Source organism: Plectropomus leopardus, chromosome 17 (assembly GCF_026936395.1).
Source record: "Plectropomus leopardus strain MGB_pleo_1.0 chromosome 17, ASM2693639v1, whole genome shotgun sequence".
NCBI classification, from domain to species: Eukaryota; Metazoa; Chordata; class Actinopteri; order Perciformes; family Serranidae; genus Plectropomus; species Plectropomus leopardus.
The window spans coordinates 25,331,957-25,352,719 of NC_142192.1; the positions used below are offsets into that span (position 1 = coordinate 25,331,957).

Here is a 20,763-nt window from a genome sequence, read left to right on the forward strand (position 1 = left end):
ATCAAAGCGAGATCAAAGATGGAGTAGGGTGCAGGTGAAACAGTGGAACATCAAGTGCAGACGAGGCAAACAGTGGGGCTCGATTTTGGCAGATCAGTAAGTTGCCAGACTGATTGAACTGGTTTCTCCAATTTGTCTCAAGGCAGGTTGAGTGAAAGAGCAAAAATAACTCCAGTTCCCTCAAGATTACTGCAGCTGTTGATCGTCCCCGCTCTGCTGTCTTTGACTTATCTTTCCATATTTCACAATAGAAATGGTAGCAATTATTTTTGCTTCTGTTACCATTCTGGACAATTTAAACTGAGTTGCATCATCTCTTCTGTGCCGTAGACTCCATGCTCATTATATTCTTTTATACCCAATGTGGCGTTCAGATCCTGCTGTAAATTTAAAGGGGCAATCCACTAGTTTTACACATGAAGATCATTTAACTTGCTGCTCACCCTGTAAAAACAGATGTGAAATGGCTTTTATGGCTCTGAATCGAGCTTTCTAAAGTCTGAAAAGACACCCCGATGATGGGCTTAAGACAACAGCCTGCATTATGAACTTGGGAAGTGAAGTCTGAAAGACACAGGCGTTACTAGACAGAGAGGGTCCAAAAAAAAAGATGCAATTGCATTCTGGGAAATGTAGAGTACAGTGTAATAGGAGCTTGAACCATACTTAATACTAAGACCCCTCTACAACGTGTATTAAAATGCATTTTGAGTGTTTGGATTGAAGTTGGATGGTGCTTGACCCCATGAAAGAACAATTTAAATCCACCATAAATGCACTGAGGACAGGTTGTGATCAAATCTGCCAAACCACCTCCGGAGATGATCATGGATGCACTGACACCACAATAAAAATAAGTGTAAATGCAACTGTGCTTTCAATCCAAATACAATAAGTACATAAGCAGATAGACACCACTGTACTGTGGCAGTGGCTCTCCCTCACCTGACGCTGAAGCTGTGGCGTATACGGTGGTCTCCCTGTCTTCTCATGGTAACTTTACTGTGGTGTCTCCCTCTTCTGTGATTTATTTTTAACTGTCTTTACAACAGACATAGGCTTGTTTCAACCTCACTGTTGCCTAAATTTTCTAATCTAAATTTTTTTTCTGATCTAAATTTTCCTGCCTGGCTCTGACTAGTGCTGGGCGATATGGAGAATATCAAATATCACAAAATCTTTTAACTAAATACCTTGATAATGATGTTGTATTGTTGCTACAATACTGTACAATTGACTATTGGTGCTTTTACAAAATAATTACAAAAATAAATAATAATGTAAAAATAAAATAACTAAGTGGGTAAAAACAAATATAAAAACAGCTATAATAGCCTGATAAGTTCAAAAATGACATCAATTTACTGTAATTTAAAACCTGGAAAACACAACTCTTACAATATTACATTATCCAAAATCTAAGACAATATCTAGTATATATCACATATCAATATAATATCAATATATTGCCCAGACTTAGCTATGACATCTAACAAAGAAAATTTTTGAACACTTTTTATTTTTAAGCCAACATTGGCTCTGGAGATTCAGATAACAGCATAATTTCCACCCTAAATGTTTTTTTTTAAAACATTGTTATCATAATAGTGGTTGACAGGTGGGGCGCGGGGCACATTTGGACCGAAAGGGCTGAAAGGGTATACTTTGCATGGCAGAGTCATGACGAGACCAAGCGTCTCCTTTAAATTTGGTCCAAGGAAAGCATACAAGCAAAACTTATTAAAATTATGCTGCAACAGAACCATTAATGTGGCTTCAACCATTCAGGAGCTCGAGCTGAACAGAGGGTTTGGATCTAAATCAGATCTCAGTGTGTACACTGGAGACACATTTTAACGTCAGATGTAAATGCAACCAGATTAAATCATATCTAGACACAATTTTGATCGAAGACACATTTCAATGCAAGGTGTAAAACTCAGGATATCTCAGCCTTTGCCGCTTTGAATACTAAATTGTCAAAGTCACCCTTAAAAAAGAGCAGCAGACCTGCTCCGTCACGTACCTGTGTGCACAATTCTCTCTATCTTGATGCTCGAGTTGTCCAGCTCCTTGGCGAAGGCATGCACGGCCTGCAGCAGGTCCTCACAGGTCTCTGGGTCAATGTAGGTCCTCCGTGTTGGGATCTTAACTGAACACACAAACATACAATATAAGACCTCACAAAAATGCATTTAGAAGTCTACAGCGGAGGCAAGACTTTCGGTACTCCATTAAATCAACAGAACAGCAACACATAATTTATGGTGCACATGCTTGTCTGCACAAAGAAACACATTAAAAGATAAAAGTCTGCAGTCCCAGCAGCAAAATGTCTACATGTGGCACAAAATAGATAAAAGGAGCCACTCTCAGATAAAGATACCATTAAATTGTGTATAAGCAAATAAATACAGATAGCTAGCCAACTGTATTGTTAGCATAAAGAGATGTCTGCTGCCCTGGCGGTGCCTCTCTCTCTCTCAGCACAAAGCAAAACATTTCTCATGCCTGTATCACTTTGTGCTCTGTTGAGACTACAGTCAGTGCAGAAATTGGTATTTCAGCCTCTTCCACCAAAGAATTTCTCTCTGTATGATTGTTGAACATTAGACCAAAATGTGTCTCGGAAGAAGCCCTTGCTCTTTGATCCAGAGGCTGAAATCAATACCTCAGTTTTACCATTGATGTCTGAGATAGCTGGAACATTTTCTGCTATCAAACCCACTATAACTGCAGGTCTACTTTAAATATCTCAGTTCAACGTATTTAGCAATTTTTTGTGGTTCCAATTACCAAATACAACCAAAATTAAAAATCTTTTGCCGGTAGGTGATTTTTTCGAAACCATTTTTGCGTGATTTTATGTCTTCATTTAAAAGATGCTTCCATTTATTTATTCATAACTCGTCTAATTCTCCGCCTTTGTTTGTTTTGACCTTGCGAACTCCAAAGACAGAGAAAAAAAATGAGATCAAAGGCTCTGAGCGCTCAAATCTGACTTTGGGTTTCTTCCATACAGCTTTAGTGAGATCACAGCGCTGTTCCACGAGGCTTTTTGTCTTTTCTGGTTGCTTCAAAATGTTATCTCACCAACACACACACACACACACACACACACACACACACACACACACACACACACACACACACACACACACACACACACACACACACACACACACACACATGCAAAATAACAGACACAATATAATCTTCAGGCAGAAATTGGGACAGGACATAATAGACACTGAAATGCTGAGGCAGAGAAACCTTAAAGTGGCAGGGTACTTAAAATTGTCTGGCTGCTTTGTTGTTAGTTTAAGAGTTTGGGGTAATGGTTCTTCCCAAAAAATGACAGCTCAGGTAAGGTTCAAAAATAACTTTCTATGGCCTCTATCTATAATGTAACATTTGATAAATAGCCTAATAAATCTAAAAGTGATGTATTGAGGGCTAAATAACTTGTTAACATAAAACAACAAGGTTTAAACGCATAGTTTGGAGTATTTCAAAATGGGGATGTATGAGGTACTTATACATAGTCAGTGAATTAACTACAGTAAAAAGCAATTGGTGCACCACCAATTTGGAGAAACAGTAAGTAACGCTATGAAAGATAAGCAATGTACTGCTGTGGATGGGGGCCAACATATTAGAGCGACCTAAAAAAAGATCCATATCAGTTTCGAGTGTACATTATGTTTAAAATATAGCATAAAATTAAACTGCTACTGAATCTTTTAGGTGCCACTTTTTTAGGTGGCTAAAATACGTTTTGCTGCCCCTGTGCATAGCAGAATATTGTTTAGCTTTCTTGGTGGTACTCTTGCCCGCTTCTCAAAACTGAGGGTGTGCTGACCGCCATTTACTGTATGTGATACACCAGCTATGGGTAAGTAACTCATACAGGCCAACCTTTTAATATCAGTTCAAATAATTATAAATTATAAATTCTAATACTAAATTCAAATTGATGAATTAGTTCATGTTGACCTATCCACTCGTTAAATAAAAGGTTATTATTAACTCAATAATGAGACACAACAATTGGAAATTTCAGCTGACATTTAAAACTGTGAGTGATATTGACCCCGACTGTACACAACAAAACAAAAGCACTACTCGCTTTTCAATGAGCCTCTTGTTTTCTTTATCAACTGCCAATTGTATTTACAGAACACTAACAAGTGACAAATAAACTAGCCAGTGGAGCCAATAACCATTAACCAATGGGCTGTAGTTCTCATTTAGTTGACCTTTGAACCAAGTTGCTACACGTTAAGGCTAATCTTCCAGGAAAAGACCTGGAGATTTTCCCAAAAGCCGGAGCCGAGGCTCCGAGATGTGATTACAGCTCTAGATCGACTCGAGGGACCCTATACTGGCTGCCTCATAAGGGCTTATTGATCCAACACAAACACACTCACAGATATGTTTGTGTGCGCGCACACACACACACACACACACACACACACACACACACACACACACACACACACACACATTGACAAATAAAGCCAAAAGTCCAATTATGAAGCAAATGAAACCTTTTCTATTCAAGGCCAGGACTGAGTGGAGGATCGAAGACTCTTTTCTGTCAAATAGGGTTTTCAAACACACAGCTGTAGCTAACAACCAGCTGTGCAGTACACACACATAAGAGGGGTGCTCACATGCCTCATGAAATGAACAATTTCATGAGGAAAATGACTGCAAACGCTCAGATGCACGTATGACACACAGGTGCACGCTTCATTGGCTCTGTGGCTGATTAATTTCAGGGTTAACTGTGTCACTGCCATGAGCGATTGAGGGGAAACTGAAGCATGTTCACACTCGGCTGCATAATCTTCAGTGGACCAGACACGGAGCACGCCTAGCCCCAAATATTTTCATTCTAACAAAAGACCACAAACTATGGATGCACTGATTGTGACATTCTAGGCTGATACTGATATTTTTGGTCATTGACAGATACTGATGCTTTTATGTTTACTTTGTTTTCATTGCTATTATAAATAAATCTACACTTAAAATTACTGGACTGTTTTGAAGTCATTAAGCCCTTTATTACACCACCTTTGAATGAGCACAAATTCAATCATACACATTTTTGACTCAACTTTTAATAAACCTCTTACACGAAAGCCTTTTATCAATATACATTTAATATATCACAATTTCTTCTCTAATATCTGTTTAATATTGCCTGCAAACAACTGTGTTTACTTAAGGTCCCCCTCAAAAAACAGATTTTACGAGATTAAATATGAGCATAACATGATTAAATTACAATTTACCTTCAACTAACGGTCATTTTTAGTTAACACAGCTTGAACACATCATAATGTAACTCAATGTAACAGCTGTTAGCTGTTAGTTCCTGCCACCTGCTGCTAACAGCTAACACTGACCAACTCTCGTCCTGCCGATTTAAAAATGGATTCATTGTTCACAATGTATCACTGTCAGGAAATCAAATTTGCAAATCCTCACATAGCAAAGAAATGGCCCGCCTTACTCTGCCTCTGATTGGCTTACCCTGACATTCTTACTCTAACCCGAACCAATCCCACTCCACTTGCCCTTACCAATTCAACCAATAAAGGCAACAAGTACTAGTCATTCATAGAGAGAATAGGGCGTCACTAGTGAGTTTCTTGGGTCCATTCATCCAAAAAGCATCCGGGGGAAGATCTCTGTTAGTCCAAAACACGATGGGACGCTCGCTGCTACTCACCATCTTGTTACACAAGAGAGAGATCACAGAGCCCATTTTCCAAACACTTGTTGTATTCCTCTTGTACCTGCTCATTAATTTAAGTTTATGGCCATTAGTCTTGAGCCATGCTTTTTAGCCTGCACAAAACAACAACAGAAAAACATCTGCCATCAGTGTTCGTAAATCATTATCATATAATTATATTGTTCTGTATCCTCACTCTAAAATACAACATTTTTACAGGTGTTTTAGACTCAGCAGAGTGAACGGTTAAGTTTCACTTTCAATGAGCCTCATGTTCTGCTGTGCCGTCTCCGCTCCAAGCGCGCTATAAATAACCCAATGGTATATTCCCATAATGCTCCTAATTTACAGTCCAGATCCAAAAATCTATCTGTGGCGGCAGATGATTTAGTTGTGGAAGCCCACCACAAGTAAATGAAAATGTGGGAAAACCATGCCACTGCTTTCAATGAATGTCATCTTATTTGCAGATAGGCCAACGGCGGTCAAATAAGGTGAATATCAGCCGATACCAATATTCAACTGATAAACCGGTGCATTCCTTCCTCAAACTTTCGTGTGCTTTACTATCTTTCTGCATTCCCCATCTCCCCAGCCACCTTCTCTCTCTGTCGCTCTCTTACACGAAATCAAACTCTGGATAATATCTAAAACTGGAAATGGAGTTTGCATCCCCCCATTGGATATTTCTAGGTCACACACTCCGACATAAAACTAATGTTCTGCAGAGTGTCACTTCTGATGAGTCTTTTTCCATCTCTGCCAACTCACCTCTTCATACTCCAACTCTCTCCCCTCTTGCAGCACCCTTCACTCCGTTCTTCCTCCTCCACTTTATTACCCGCACACTCATTTATTCACTCATTCTCTCTTCCCCTGTCTGTCTGTGTTAATATATGGTCGAGGAATGCGTTTTTAAGAGTCGAGCAGGCGAACAGATGAGGGGGGGGTTTAAACCAGGCTTACATGACACTCTCACACACTCCACGGCAGACCTGCAGCGCTGTGAGAGCATGTAGTCCTGAGTCCACAGTCACGGAACAGGAAGTGGACTCAGAGTGTGTGTTGGATAAAGAGAACAAAAACGTGTCTTTGTGCCTATTTATGAGTGTCCGTGTTCTACAAAAAAAAAGATGTGTGTTTGAAGAGCTGGCCAAAAATGTGCGTGTTTGTGTGTGTGTGTGTGTGTGTGTGTGTGTGTGTGTGTGTGTGTGTGTGTTGCGTGCTTGTCAGCTGTTGGCATGTCTTTGTTTGGGCAGATTTAATTCCCAGCCGCATGGCTTCGGCTCATTATTCATCAGGCATAGTGCTCCAAACCTCTCCAGAGGGCTCAGCATGCTGGGAGATTAAACAACGCAAATGAGCACGCACGCTCGGGTACCCACATACACGAAACTGTGTACACACACGCACACACACGAAAGGAAACTGGAAATTCACCCCTATATCCACCACATTAGCAAAGCACCGGCATGCACACTTCCACACAAACAGGGAGAGATATGTCAAACTACTTCCATTCTGTCACTGTCAAACAAAAAAAAGCCCACGGAGAGCTTTGTGTGCTGAGTTTGAAAAAAGCAGCATTTACGACCTTGTACAACATATACAACAACAATATTTAACGTCTGTTTTGGAGGCGCAATCTCAGCTGCTGCCTGCCTTGTTCTGGAGCTTTTTCCGTCGTTCTCCTTCTCCCCTCCCCCTGTGCCTGCAGCTCTTTATCTCCCCCCTCCTCCTAATCTCAATCTTTCCCCATCAAACTCAGCCACACACACCACCTAATGGAGTGTGTCTGTGTGCTCAGAGTTGGCTAAACATGCACCCAGAATTAAGAATTAATGCCGTGGCAATTCTTAATGCCTCAAAAGTCATGTGAATTGCACGCGCATGCACTGCAGCACATGGAAGACAAAGCATTTATTGACAGATATTTCTGTTCTTACAGTCTTAACATAAATACCCACAGTTAATGTCCAGGTCAAGAAAATATAGACATATCTAATGATTTTTGTAAGAGCACAGAAAATAAGTGCTATTAACCACCCAGCCAAATTTGAATTATCAAAAGAATTGCCTGGTATATAAAATTAGGTTTCAAAATTGTTTAAAAATTAGCTGTATTCTCTGCTCTGAGATGCTGGGAGAGGGTCTGATCGAGCAGCTAACTCAGTAGCAAGAAGCACACACGGCTCCTAAGCTTGGATGTATAATGAGAACTGGGTATAGTTTAAGAAGCAGGCTCCCATTTATTCATTTAAAAGTTGCTTAATGGCCTGAAGCCAAAAAAAGCTCTATTTCCATGGTATGAAATTATAGGGATCTTCTACATTGGGGGGGCCATAGAGTAAGTGCACTATAGACTGACAAAGTCTGAGTGCAGTTTCTGGGGGCTTGCACCTGACCCTAAGAACAAGCCACAACCAACGCAGTAGCACACAGTCTATGGTAGCATAGCACACATGTCCTGAGCCAAAAAAATGAATGCAACTCTGCAGCAAAAGACTTATACTGGCAGCTAACAGCGGCTTACACTGGAAAAAAGCACACACACCCACAGCAGTAAGCAGTAACTGTTGGCGGGCTGGGTCGCCAATTCGGGCTAAAAGACTAAAAGGTGCGTCAATTATAACTATTTTGCTTGTGTTTATATGATTGTAGCATTTGACAAGGATGTTTATTCATGTATTTTTTAAGAGCTAAGAGAGCTTGTGGGAAGGAGCATATCTGCCACTCAAACACTCAATGAATGAGACCACAGTGGTGCTACGCGCTAATCAGTACTACCGTAGTTTTTATATAGTGGGGCAGGGGTTATGTTTAAAATGGCTCCAGTGCATAAATATGATTTCAGGCCCATCCAAAAAAAGCCTGAACGCAAATGTGCTAAGGACTGGTTTTAAAGGTCTAACTTCATAATTCTGTACCACACAGATACCAGTACCACAGCACCTCAGTACCACACAAATGTTTTCTAACACGTATAATGTGTTTAGAAAGAACTCACTGATTTTGCTTTGCCTAGACTCTAACACAAACACCACAATGATTTCACTGAGTGATCGCTGTTGTCACTTACACTGAAAGTAAAGTTCCTCATCTCCCTCCTGTGAAGCTTTGCTGTAGCCGCATTGTCTGCAAAGAGAAACAAAGAAAGGCATCAGACAGTTGTTTAATCCCACAGACACAAACAAATACAAGCATCAGACGCTGTTTATCTCCCAATGTAATAGATTACATGGAATGTGCAAAAACTGTGAGATGAGAGAAAGCAAAGACGCGAATATCGATGGTGGAGATGGCGAGGATACGGAGAGGCATTCAGAGAGACCCCTGATGTGACGGCACTGATGAGCAACAGAAAGATCTGATGCTGAATAAGTGGAAATCCTGCCTGATTTAACCGAGCCAGTCACAGATACACACAGACAGGTCGGGAATGGATACGCTATTGTTGTTTCACCCTGATGGAGTTTTTATGAAAAAGATGAACACACACAAACACAAATACACTCATGGGGCAACCGTACTTTTCTAGACGTGTGTTCGCACACTGTTATCTCTCATCCCTTGCCACCATATGGGGTCTAAAGAGGAAAGAGCTCTCTATGATCTGACTGCTGACGGCTTTACGGCTTAGAGGGAAAACTTGGCTCTTAACGCTCACAAACACGCACACAATCCACAAAAACACACACATACTGTAAGTGAGAGATTAACAAGTGATGAACAGACATTCTGGATGGCCAGCGCCGTGCTTACTTGGATTAGAGCGAGGGATGAAAAACAAGACAAGAGGGATACAGCCAAGGAACTGAAGAAAGTTTTAATGGTAAAATCGACAGCACGTCAGAGGCTCTTCTCATAAACAGGGTGCTGATGAAATATATTCTCAATACAACTCAGATATATATGAAAATATTGTTCCTCCAGCTAAAACTCTGCAGCATTTTAGTTTATATGCTGTTGAATTTATGACGTTTTTACACATGCTTGTCTCTGTAAGCATCTTATCAACAAGGGAACGTGGGATATTTTTATTATGGCTGGTTACCAAGCTTCAGAGACAGTCTGGCAGGGCTGGGTAATAACGCTTTGACTGATAAAGTGACTGATATTTTTTTAGGGATTAAGTAATTTTATGTTCCTTTTTTAAAACAGTTTTCTTGCCTCAAGTATATTTTGAGCCAGAAATTTATTTTTTACTTTGCTACATTTGCCATTTGTTCCGTCATTGTGTGCAAGGAGCATTTCTACTGCAGATGCCAAGTTGCAGCTGCCTGGAAGAAAAAGAAGCAGCAACAGTCTTTTGACAGCGATGCCATGATGACGGAGCGACACCCATTACAAGAGACAGCAACAATCCTTGACCACTTCTGGCGACACTTTCAATATCAAAATCTTCACTAGTATTTCTGCCTAGGTGTTGTATGCCTTAACAAACTAGTCAAGTTACAGTTTACATCCATGTCTGTCCAGAGTCATATGCAGCCACGACAGTTGACAATGCTTCAAATGTGGATGCTGCTGCAAAGAAGCTACAGATTCTGACACATGGATTCTTCACACACGTCTTCAAAGCATCTATACAACGATCTATACAATCAGCACAACATAAAGGTAGACACCGAAGATTAATGTCGCTCATTCAGTATCTCACCAAATGAGAATGGGATAGAGGGAATACCTTTAGCCACGGAGATGGCCGGCACAGATGCATAAAAAGACAATTATACATAATGTCGTGCTCGCTGAGCCTCCCAAAAAACTCTGATATCTCCATAAATATCCTCTTTTTACTTCTGCAAGCACATTGTAAGTAAGTTGCACATACTGAGGTGAAAATGAAGCTGGCTAATATTAGCGATGTTTATTTTTCATGTTGTAATGTGTGAGCTTTGATGTTATGATCAGGAAGAAAGGGGTAGAGAGGACGGGATGGACAGAGAAAAAAAGATTTCTAATGTCTTAATTGTATAGACTATCCTCATTTGTTTAAATATGCGATCTGCCTATCAAAACAAGTTCTGTTTTGTTCATTATTTTGCACTGGCATACACAAGCTAAAAAATATTAAAATGGAACATAGCTAGAGTAATCCATTAACCAGGTACTTTTTTCACCTTTACTTGAGTCATTTTTTCACAGGATTAATTGTCCTTTTACTTGAGAACAGATTTGTTATCCACTACCACAATCTGGCAATTGAGCTTTGATTGATGACATTGAAATGCTCAGTCTATAGCTGGCAAAGTCAACGAGTGAGGTCGCCCATGCATGCGTCTAAAGACCTGGGTGTGTGTGTGTGCATGCATTTGTGTGTCTGAAATAGTGATATATAATATCTGCTCAGGGAGCCGTGCGTTAATGTGAATGTCAGAACATATCAGCACTTCACACAGAATCGCTGCAGAGCTGAGAGGGAGTTCACAGAGAGCCTGACGGACCCTCATTGTGTTTTAAGCATCTGTGTGCCTTTTTCTTAATGCGTGTGTGTGTATATATGCACAGGGTTATGCACATGTACGTGCAAATACTTGCGTGCGTATACAGGATTGTGGGGTTTTTTTTGCATGTGAGTGTTTGCATGGGGAGATGTGATAGAGGGCGAGGCTGACACATCCCTCAGCCTGTGCAGCAGCAGGGTCTGAGACAAGGTCAGGACCCTGTCTGTCAAAACACACCAGCAGACACATGCAGCACAGATCCTGAGGGCAGGAGATACCAGACAGGGGAGAGGAGACAAGAATGAATAGATAAGGGAGCACAGCGGAAAAGGGAGCGATGGGGGGTGGGGGGATGAGGATGGAGGGCATGACGGTACCAGGGGAAACAAGATGCAAGAGACCTACAGGGGGGAAGAAGAGGTAAGGGAGCAAATGGTTAACATGACAAGAGGATGAGGGCAAAGCAGGGGAGAAATCAGTGAGACAAAATGCGAGGAAGTCGAGAGACGGAGAAGCAGAGGAAGTGACAAGAAAATATGAGGTTACGGATAAGAGGATAATTGGGCAGAAGGGTATGCAAGGAAGGAGAAATAGTTGAAGAGGCACATAGAATAGCCCATTGAGTATACGGTTAGGGGCAGAGGAAGAAGCAAACAGAGAAAGAAGGCATGGTAGAGATTAACCCTTTGAAACCTGGGCAAATTTGGTTTCTTTAAAAACACTGGAAGAAGGCAATGATGAAATTAAAAAGAAAAGGACACAGAAATTGGCAAGAAATTGGTAAAAAGTACAAGAAAATTAACTGAAAATTAGCAAATAATTTAAAAATGAAAAAGTATATCAAAAAACAACAAGGAAATGACCTGGAAAAATGCTTAGAAATTATAGCAAAAAAAAAAAATCAAAATCTACAGATGTCATGCAATTTGCTGGGTATTTCTTAGTCAAGTTGCTCAGTGCCTTTTTCATATTTTTGAAAGAAGTCAAATTAATTTGTTTCAGGGTTCAAAGGTTTAAAAACTTGTGAAATCTGTCTGAATGCACCACAAGAAAATGCATGTCCATCTAGGTTTCAACGTGTTAAAGGCAGGGAAGGGAGGCAGGGGTGGAAAACTGCAGTTAGGATGAGTTAACAGAATGAAGCAAAGCAGCAAGCAGGAGTACAGAAATGAAAGATTTAAGGGGACAAGTTAAGCAACATACAGGAGGTGAGGAGACAAGGAGGAATCTGAGCCTTGGAGGAAGGAAATAAGGAAGAAAAAAAATAATTGGCAGGGCTGCATGAAGGCAAAGTCGCATGACTAGATTCCATTTCCATTACTTTTGAAATGTCACAGATGTGACAAAAATGAAATAGCAGATGCAAAGTAGTTCTTTTTTGGAGGGTGGCTTCTTTTTGGGGTATGAATTCAATAGCAACAGTCTCCATCATATTTTCAAGTTCATTTCATATTGTGGTCGAGCGTAGTCTGAGAATATATGGAATTGGGCCAAACAACCTCGACAAAAAAAGGGAAGAAAAAGGGAGAAATGGTTTTGGCTTATTATCATTCTCTTGGTATGTGGAGAGCTAAAAGAGACGCAGAGGTAAAGTAGAGATGGCAGGACGACTGGGAGGAAATGAAAAGAGGAGAAAAGGGTGCAGGGGAAAAGAGGAGGGGAGAGGAGGAATGCAGACATGCCAGTGTACCTGGGCATCAGCTGTGTGAAGGGAGGAAGAGGAGAGAGGAGAGGAGGAGGAGGAGGAAGAGTGGAGAAGGAGGTCGAGAGCAGCACCACGCTAGCAGGAGTTACATTGGAGGAGCTCGAGCAGACGCTGCTGGGAAAAAGACAAGGGAGGGGAGGGGGGGGGGTGCCAATGTCAATGCTGGCTCTTCTCATGACTTTTAAAGACGTCAGTCAACACAACTTTGGATTAATAAAAAGATTTCTTTCTCCGAAATCTAATAACTCTAACCATTGGAATACTGAGAATGTGGCCAAGAAAACAGCAAAAATGATCAAATATTCATAGATCACAAACACTTTGAAAACATATATTCTCTATTTTGAAAATATATCATGCAGTTCTTTCATGCTTTACAAAAATTGGTTCTAATTTTATGCTTTTGACTTGAATTCTGGACCAATTTTTAAATTTCACGCTTCTAAAGAACCAGATGGCAGAAAGAAATGTGTGGATGCCAAAACACTGAAGATTCTGGCCAAATTCTGTCACTGTCGACTCGGCCTCATCAAATGTTAATGTTGGCAAGAACTGCCATCTTAGTTTTAGTCTTTGTCCTTCAGAGATTTTTGAAAAAGCATTTCAGTCTGTATTCATCGCCATAATTGATGTAATGGGTAGATTTGCACAAATAATTGAGTAATATATTTTCTCTCCAACTTTGGCTGTACATAATGTCATAATAATGACAGTAATATCTTCTTTCAATGTAAAGCACTCTGAGTTTATGTAATGAATTGTGCTATATCAATAAATTTGCCACTGTCATAAAAGTTAAAGGATAAAAATATCTATATTTCTAAGCGCCATTGCCTAAACCCATTTCCTCCAATTGTCATTATAAATCTTAAAAACATAAATTTATCATAAATATATATTTTTTTTAGATCTTTTTTTAATATTTCAAAAAACTTTATCTACCTACAATTTTAAAGATATTTTCGATAACTGGGGAAAATGTATTTCTTTAGCTGCAATACTTGCCAACAACCTATCGTTGGTACAAGTCTCGGAATTGGGGAAAGTCTTTCAGAAACGGCAGTAGAGATGGGCTGTAATGTATCTTTCCCCTGGTGCCTATTTTTGAACTGGAAGCATACAGTATTTTTTCCAAATGGCATTATTGTAATAGTAGTGGTGGTTGTCAAAAAAGGAGTTGTCATTATGATTTGGGCTGACAGAATTAGCACAAACCTTATCTGCGTAGACACTATGCTTCTCAATGGCAAATTCAAATTTCTGCTCATTTTCAAGTACAAGCACGAGCCCGCTTGCTCGTGTTTTCAGGAAAGAACATTAAAGTAGAAAAAGGAACAGATACCATGTAAATGAAGCCTATTCACTGCCTCTCCGTATCCGAATCCTCCTCTAAAATAAAGTGCAGTTATGGAAATATTATGTATAATAGGTGAGAAAGCAGGAATAGGATCTTAGCTGACAGGTGAAAGTGAGGCAGAGAGGAATAAGGCCAGGTATGTAGGGCAAAATACATGGAAAATTTTAAATTTTGGAATTTCACAAAGCCACTTTAACTTTTATCTATCATCCATTTCATCCATTAGTATGATTCTAGTTTATAAAACTCACTTTGACACCTTTGTTTTCCTCCACTGCCAGGAGCTGTTTCTTGAAAATCTACACTAGACTGATTCCTGCTGGTTACATCAGCATCCCCAAAAAAGTAAAGACACTACCGTTTTAGATTCAGCTCCAGACCTAAAGATAAAAGTAATGATTGATTCATTTCGGACTTTAAGAGGGTTCCTACAGCTTATTGCATGTTAGATTTAAGGCGTTTTTGATGTCACTTGAAATTAAATTTAGGACCAATTTTACAATGACAAAAACTTAAGAAAATAATTCAAAAAATTATGTAGGGTTAGAGGAAAATGTGTATAAAGTTATATTGTAACATAAACCCTGACTTTTTGGGGGAAATGCATGGAATTTGTAAGGGAAATTTTCCATAGATAAGAGACAATTTTTGTTGGATTCGCACTTCCTTATCTCATTAAGGATGAAGTGACAGCTAGTGAACAGACAGTGGATCAACTGCTTTAAGCATCTAGAAACAAAATATGAGAGGTGTTAATTCTGCTGTACTGATATGCTGGCATTAATGCAAAAGGCATTCAGGTAATGTTACTAATTATTTGTTTTTACTTTGCAACATCAGATTTTTCTCCCCAAATTTGGGGCTTTTGGCCTTCATTGACAAGATGCTTCAGTGTGAGAGGGAGAGAGAGAGGGGATGACATGCAGCAAAGGGCCAAGGGTTGAATCAAACCTGCGGCCACTGCAACAAGACCATAGCCTTTGTACATGGGGCGTCCACTCTACTAGGTATGCTAGCGGCGCCCCATCAGGAAAAATAATATAAAATCATGCTTCACATGTCTTAGCATTTTAAAACTTTTCAGTTTAATACCAATTAATAATTTTTAGAAGAATTAATTCAATGCCTTTTAAGACTTTTCCAGGATCTGCAGGAACTGTGTTTAAGAAATGGCATCACATTACCAAAACAGATACAGAGCCCTTTGGAAAGACAGCTCACACATTAAAAATGGAAGATGTCTGTGTCTGCTGGTGGGGGGGCTTTCTGAAACAGAAACGCACTGATCTGTGCGAGACATACGGGAAACTACACCACGGTGCTTGAGACCTTTTCTCCCGGCCTGCCCACCCCCCTCATTTCTCCCCCCCTCGGATCCCGCTTTTTGCCACTGTGTCGCCAAGAGTCAATGGCCCTATGAAATGACCCTCTGGTTCACTTTCCGCCTTCTCCTTTCTTTGTGATCTCCTCTCCATCTCCTGCTGCTGATAACTTCTTACACACTCATAAGACATAGACATACACACACACTCAATCATGAGAGACACACGTGCACGCTGGTGTGGCCAGTGGAGGGTAAACAATCCCCACAATGACCAGTCGAGCCTGGGCTTCCTGGAGAATGTCTGAGCAATGCGCTGGAACTCTGGCTCTATCAAAGTCTGTCAGGCACCAATGGTCTCTTTGAGTGTTTGTGTTTGTGTGTGTGTGTGTGTGTGTGTGTGTGTGTGTGTGTGTGTGTAAGTCAAGAGATAAAGTGTCAAGATAAGGTATGAAATAGAAGAAAATACAAAGTACTCATTCTGTGTTGTCCCTTCATAAGTTTTTACTTATATTGAGAGTTCAAAAACATTTAACAACTATTGCCAGACTGTTTCTGCTGCCAAAGTAAAAAGTGGGAAAATACTTTAATGACTGATGATCACAGGAGCCAATTAACAGTGTGTGGATAATTATTCTTATAAAAGACAAAAGTTTTTCTTTTCCATTATCATCACACAGGTGTCTTGTGTTATTCTGAGCTGCAGTGATTGAATCAGAGTGTAAAATCAGCCACACTGTCAGTTATCACTCCAGGGATATAACAAACTTTGCACAATTAAAATGCAGCTTAAATCATCATTATGTGTTTAGTGTCATTACTGTCTCTCTGTTTGTTAGAAGCTCTGTTTTATTACCTGAGTGGAAATAGAAAGCCTGGAACAATAAAATTATTCTACTGACCTATAAAAATATATACCTGTCTATGATGGGAATTTTTTTTCACAATAATTTTGTCAGTGGTCAGGGTGTTGACAGGTTGTGATCCGATCTTCTTAAGTAAACCTTACCCTTTTCCCACCAAAAATAGCAAATACATGCTTTTTTTTTCTTTTCAATACAAAGGCCAAATGTTGGTGGGGTTTTTTTGAACAGTAGTAAAGAGGCTTGAGTTACCACAGTGATTTATCCCGTTAAAAAGTGAGCCAGCTTCAGAGTACTGGAAAACCAGGGTTAACTCTACAGGTGCTAACACCAAAAAGCTATGCTGTAGTACAAGCTTAGAGAGATGAATTATCGGCAGAGTTCTCCTCCTCTTCTTCGACACAGACCCGATAATTAAAAGAAGTTGTAACACTGAATTAAGCAGTTACATACTAAAAATCAGTGTTTGTTCGACACTTTTTGGCGACCAGACATGGGGAGGAGCTGCTAACTTTAATGCTGCTAATTTTGGCTTATCTTGTTTCTCCGATAACCTAAGATCTAGACATCCAATGACTAAAATCCTTGATGTGGTTAATTAAAAAAAATAGTTAGAAATAACTAAGATCTAAAAAGGTGGCATGACTTGAAATAGTAAAAGGTAGTCCACTGCAAATGTAAAAGCCTGGCAAAGGTCTGAACATTGTTCTATCTAAATAACGTTCACCTCGTCCACTGACAACCAGGAAAAAGACATTTTGTTACCAAACAAAAAGTCAGTACAGTAGCCCAGATGCACCAACTGAAGAAGCAATTTTGAAAAAAAAAATGATACTGGTAATTTTTTGAAACACTGACTGGCAAAAATACTCGAAAATAACAATGGTACATTCAATCTATTACATACCTTTACACAGAGAAAAAGGCAGGGAAGCTGCTGGTATATTTTATACTCAAAGAGGCAGAGCAAACCGCTGCTGACACATACCTTACATCAAAAGTGAGCTTTCCTGATTAAGTGGTCTTCTATAAATGCAAACCTATGCCTTTCATGCACGTGACCGCCTGTGTTCGTGCCTTCATGATTGTGCAATGGGACTCATTTGCATGTGTCTGTGTGAGCGGGCAGATCGATGTAACTGAGTCCCCTCCAGCTGCGACCGGGAGCTGGCTGTCTTTGCAAACACGAGAGCATGGTAATTGAGGCATCAAGCCATTCCCTCTTTGTCTCTATGCAAAACATGAAGAGAAAGTTAATGGTCCAGCAGCGATGAACAATGGAGACCACTTGCAATGAATGCAGTGATGGAAATAAAGGAGAGAAAGATAAGCATTATTATTCATTACTCGGCTGTGTGCGAGGGGATGACGCTGCCTTCTCTGAAAGCAACAATGTGTTTAAATACTTGTGTGTGTCTGTATGGAGCTAAAGCACATTTTGCACAGCCCTGTACTGCATGCGTGTACATCTGTTCTTATATATTCCTCCAGACTGACAGCATCGGTTTGTATGGTGCCCCTGGTAGTGAATAGAACTCATTTCTACACCTGGCTGACTCCATCATTGGACTGTTTGTGTCCACCTCGATTTGTCCTTGTGGTCTTTATTTCACAATTCTGTCTTTATACAGGTAGGCGTTCCCCTGGAAAAGGCTGCTTTGCCTTATTCAGAAGAGAAGTGGCATGCATGTGGAGGAAAAGGGGAGAAAATGCACACAACCTATCCAAACGAACACATTCACAATGAATCTAAAAGTCTCCCTCGATAGACATCAATTGAATACCAACCTAATGAAAAGAACAAAACAACTGTTTTCTGGCCGTGTGTGTTCTGTGTGGGAGGAGATATGTGCCCCCTGCTTATGTGTTCACATGTGCGATGGAGCATACACCATACATTGTGTAAATGTGTGTGTCTGTGTGGGCGTGTGTGAGGCGAGCTGGCAGAATATAGAATTGGACAAGAGTCAAAGAGCAAAGTGGTTGGAACGGCGAACAAAAATGCACTCTTGCCCCCCTTTATCTACTCAGCTGAATAAAACATGTAAAGTATATGGCCAGATATACTCAGTGCAATAAACAAGACAATAAAACATTCATTAAAGCACCCGAGATGACGCAGAATGGCAGCAATGAATCGGAACAAGGAATGCATTGCATGTCTGGTTGTTTGAGTGATTGCTTGTGACTCTCAGTTTAGGAGGATCATGAACCTAAAAGACAAATTAATTCATATAACAAGACTTACAAAACTAAAACAAGACTTTTAATTATTTTTCAATTTTTGTCTAGATTGTCTTAGTAATATACTGGACTGCGAATGCTACAAACAGAAACAAGTCCAATTTTGAGTGGCTATTTAGATGAATACTTCAACCCCCCCCAAATAACAGTTTGTATATCAGTTACTAACCCTATGCTACATTGACTTTGTGAAGAAAACTTTGTTTTTCTTGCCACAGGGAACGAAGAATCCAAAAACTGAGAAAATTATTGATGAACTGAAGTCATAGGCAACCCCGTTTAACAACAGCAAAACTATACCAAAATAACCATTTACAAACTCTCATACAGCTCATGCAGTATAAACGTAGTCTCATTTATCCAGTTATACACAGTGTCATTAGCCCCTTTTATACTGCCTGTTCAAAGTGGGACTATTGCAGGGTTAAGCCGTTCTATATACAAGGTAGGATCACGAAATGGGGGGACAGAGAGGTCTCGCCTTTAATCCGCCTTGGTAGGTAGTGACAGCGCCAAAATGGTTTCTGTATGCCAGGACAGCCTGCATGACGGGACGACATTTTGACGATGTGTTATGTATGCTGCCCAGCCCGGGAATTATAAAAAGCAGCAAGCAGAAGTGGCTAACTCAAAGAGGAAGAGGATCAGCCGCTGTAAATGTCAGCAAATTGAGAAAACTGAGATTTGGGAGCTTCCTGCCCTCCAAGCAGAGGATGAGACCAGTCACCATATAACGGAGACAGTAAATGATGATTATTATTGTTATCACCATGTTATGCCATTATTATTCTTTAGCAAGCACTGCAGACACGTATGTTTTATGTTACACTAAAGGCAGACCCTGTTGGGTTACATGTCGCGCCTCTTGATTCTGCGATGCCAGCATGCAGTTAATAATCACACACTGGAGCGGAACAATGCTGCCATCGTTTGCTTCTGTGTAAAAGTGCAAAGTAGGAGTAAAGATGGGACTTCGTAGTAGCCCTTCAGCATAGTTTTCTGTAAAAAGGGATATTGTGTGACTAGGGTGTTTTAGAGGGTTTTGAGTTTGAGTTTTTAAATTTATTACAGAATGTAAAAAAAAAATAGAGAAATGATTGTACAAACAAACAGAAAAACAAAAAGGTAATATTTATGAACAATGGAAAATGTAAGGCAAAAGAAATCATCAAAGACATGATGACTTGGTTTTCTTATTCGTAAAAGAATGATAAGTACAAACCTATTAAATCCCACTCCTTCTCCACAAGTCATCGAATTTTAATTAATAAGCTTCCTTATTAATTTAAACCAGTCTGATTCACCAATGTAACATAATAACACCAATGAACATCATCCTCTACACATCAAGGTAGATGTAGACCAGCAGCTACTGCATCCAGTGAGGTAAAATGACTAATTTTGTTAATGGAGTCTGGCTTCTAAAAAAGCTGTCTGCTTGGGAAGTACAGAGCACATGACTGAATAAATAAGATTTGGATTATACTGTATGAGTTGTGTTAAATTTTGCAAACCGATGCTTTAATATAGTTTTGCTGTTGTTAAATGTGCCCCCCATGACATCAATTCATGAAATTTTTTCTTACTTTTTGAAGTTATTCGTTCACTGTGGAGGCATTAAAGAAAAGGTTTTCTTCACATTTGAAACCTAACTATAATAAGTGCCCGTAAATGATCTGTCTTAAGCACCAGCTGCAATTCTGTTGGTTTTCTCTTTTGTAGGTGCTTCACTCTTCAGTCCATTCAGAAATACTACTGCAGCAACAATACTGTAATTACCAAAAAATGTGTAGTGATGTCCACTAATCACCTGAGGCAGCAAAAATGATTACAAACTTCAGGAGTGTATCGTTAAACTGTCCCACTTAACAGTTTCTAACACAATGCTTGACCCAATTTAAAGCGTCTTTACAATTCATACATTTAAAATGGACCCAAACTGACCCAATATTTGATATAAGTGTACCAGCTGCCACTTTAAATTAAAGAAATAAAGCTTTTCACACTGATTGCTGCAGTCTGAATGGTCTCTTCCCGCCAACACAAAACTCTCCCAGTTGAAAGACGCTTGATTAAA

At 39.9% G+C, this 20,763-nt stretch overlaps 1 protein-coding gene across 3 annotated transcripts in view; it reads right to left on the reverse strand.

Moving 5' to 3' along the window:
- The window catches only part of epha10 (EPH receptor A10), a 433,571-nt gene that overhangs the window by 17,388 nt on the left and 395,420 nt on the right, over positions 1-20,763 (reverse strand). For 2 of the 3 annotated variants that reach the window (XM_088090045.1, XM_042506084.2), the window contains 2 exons: positions 8,829-8,884; positions 2,027-2,152 (listed from right to left, as the gene is read on the reverse strand). In XM_088090045.1, coding sequence (XP_087946171.1) covers positions 2,027-2,152; positions 8,829-8,884 — 182 coding nt within the window. Of the gene's footprint in view, positions 1-2,026; positions 2,153-8,828; positions 8,885-12,886; positions 13,016-20,763 lie in introns of all 3 variants that reach the window. The other variant, XM_088090046.1, reaches the window with a different exon arrangement.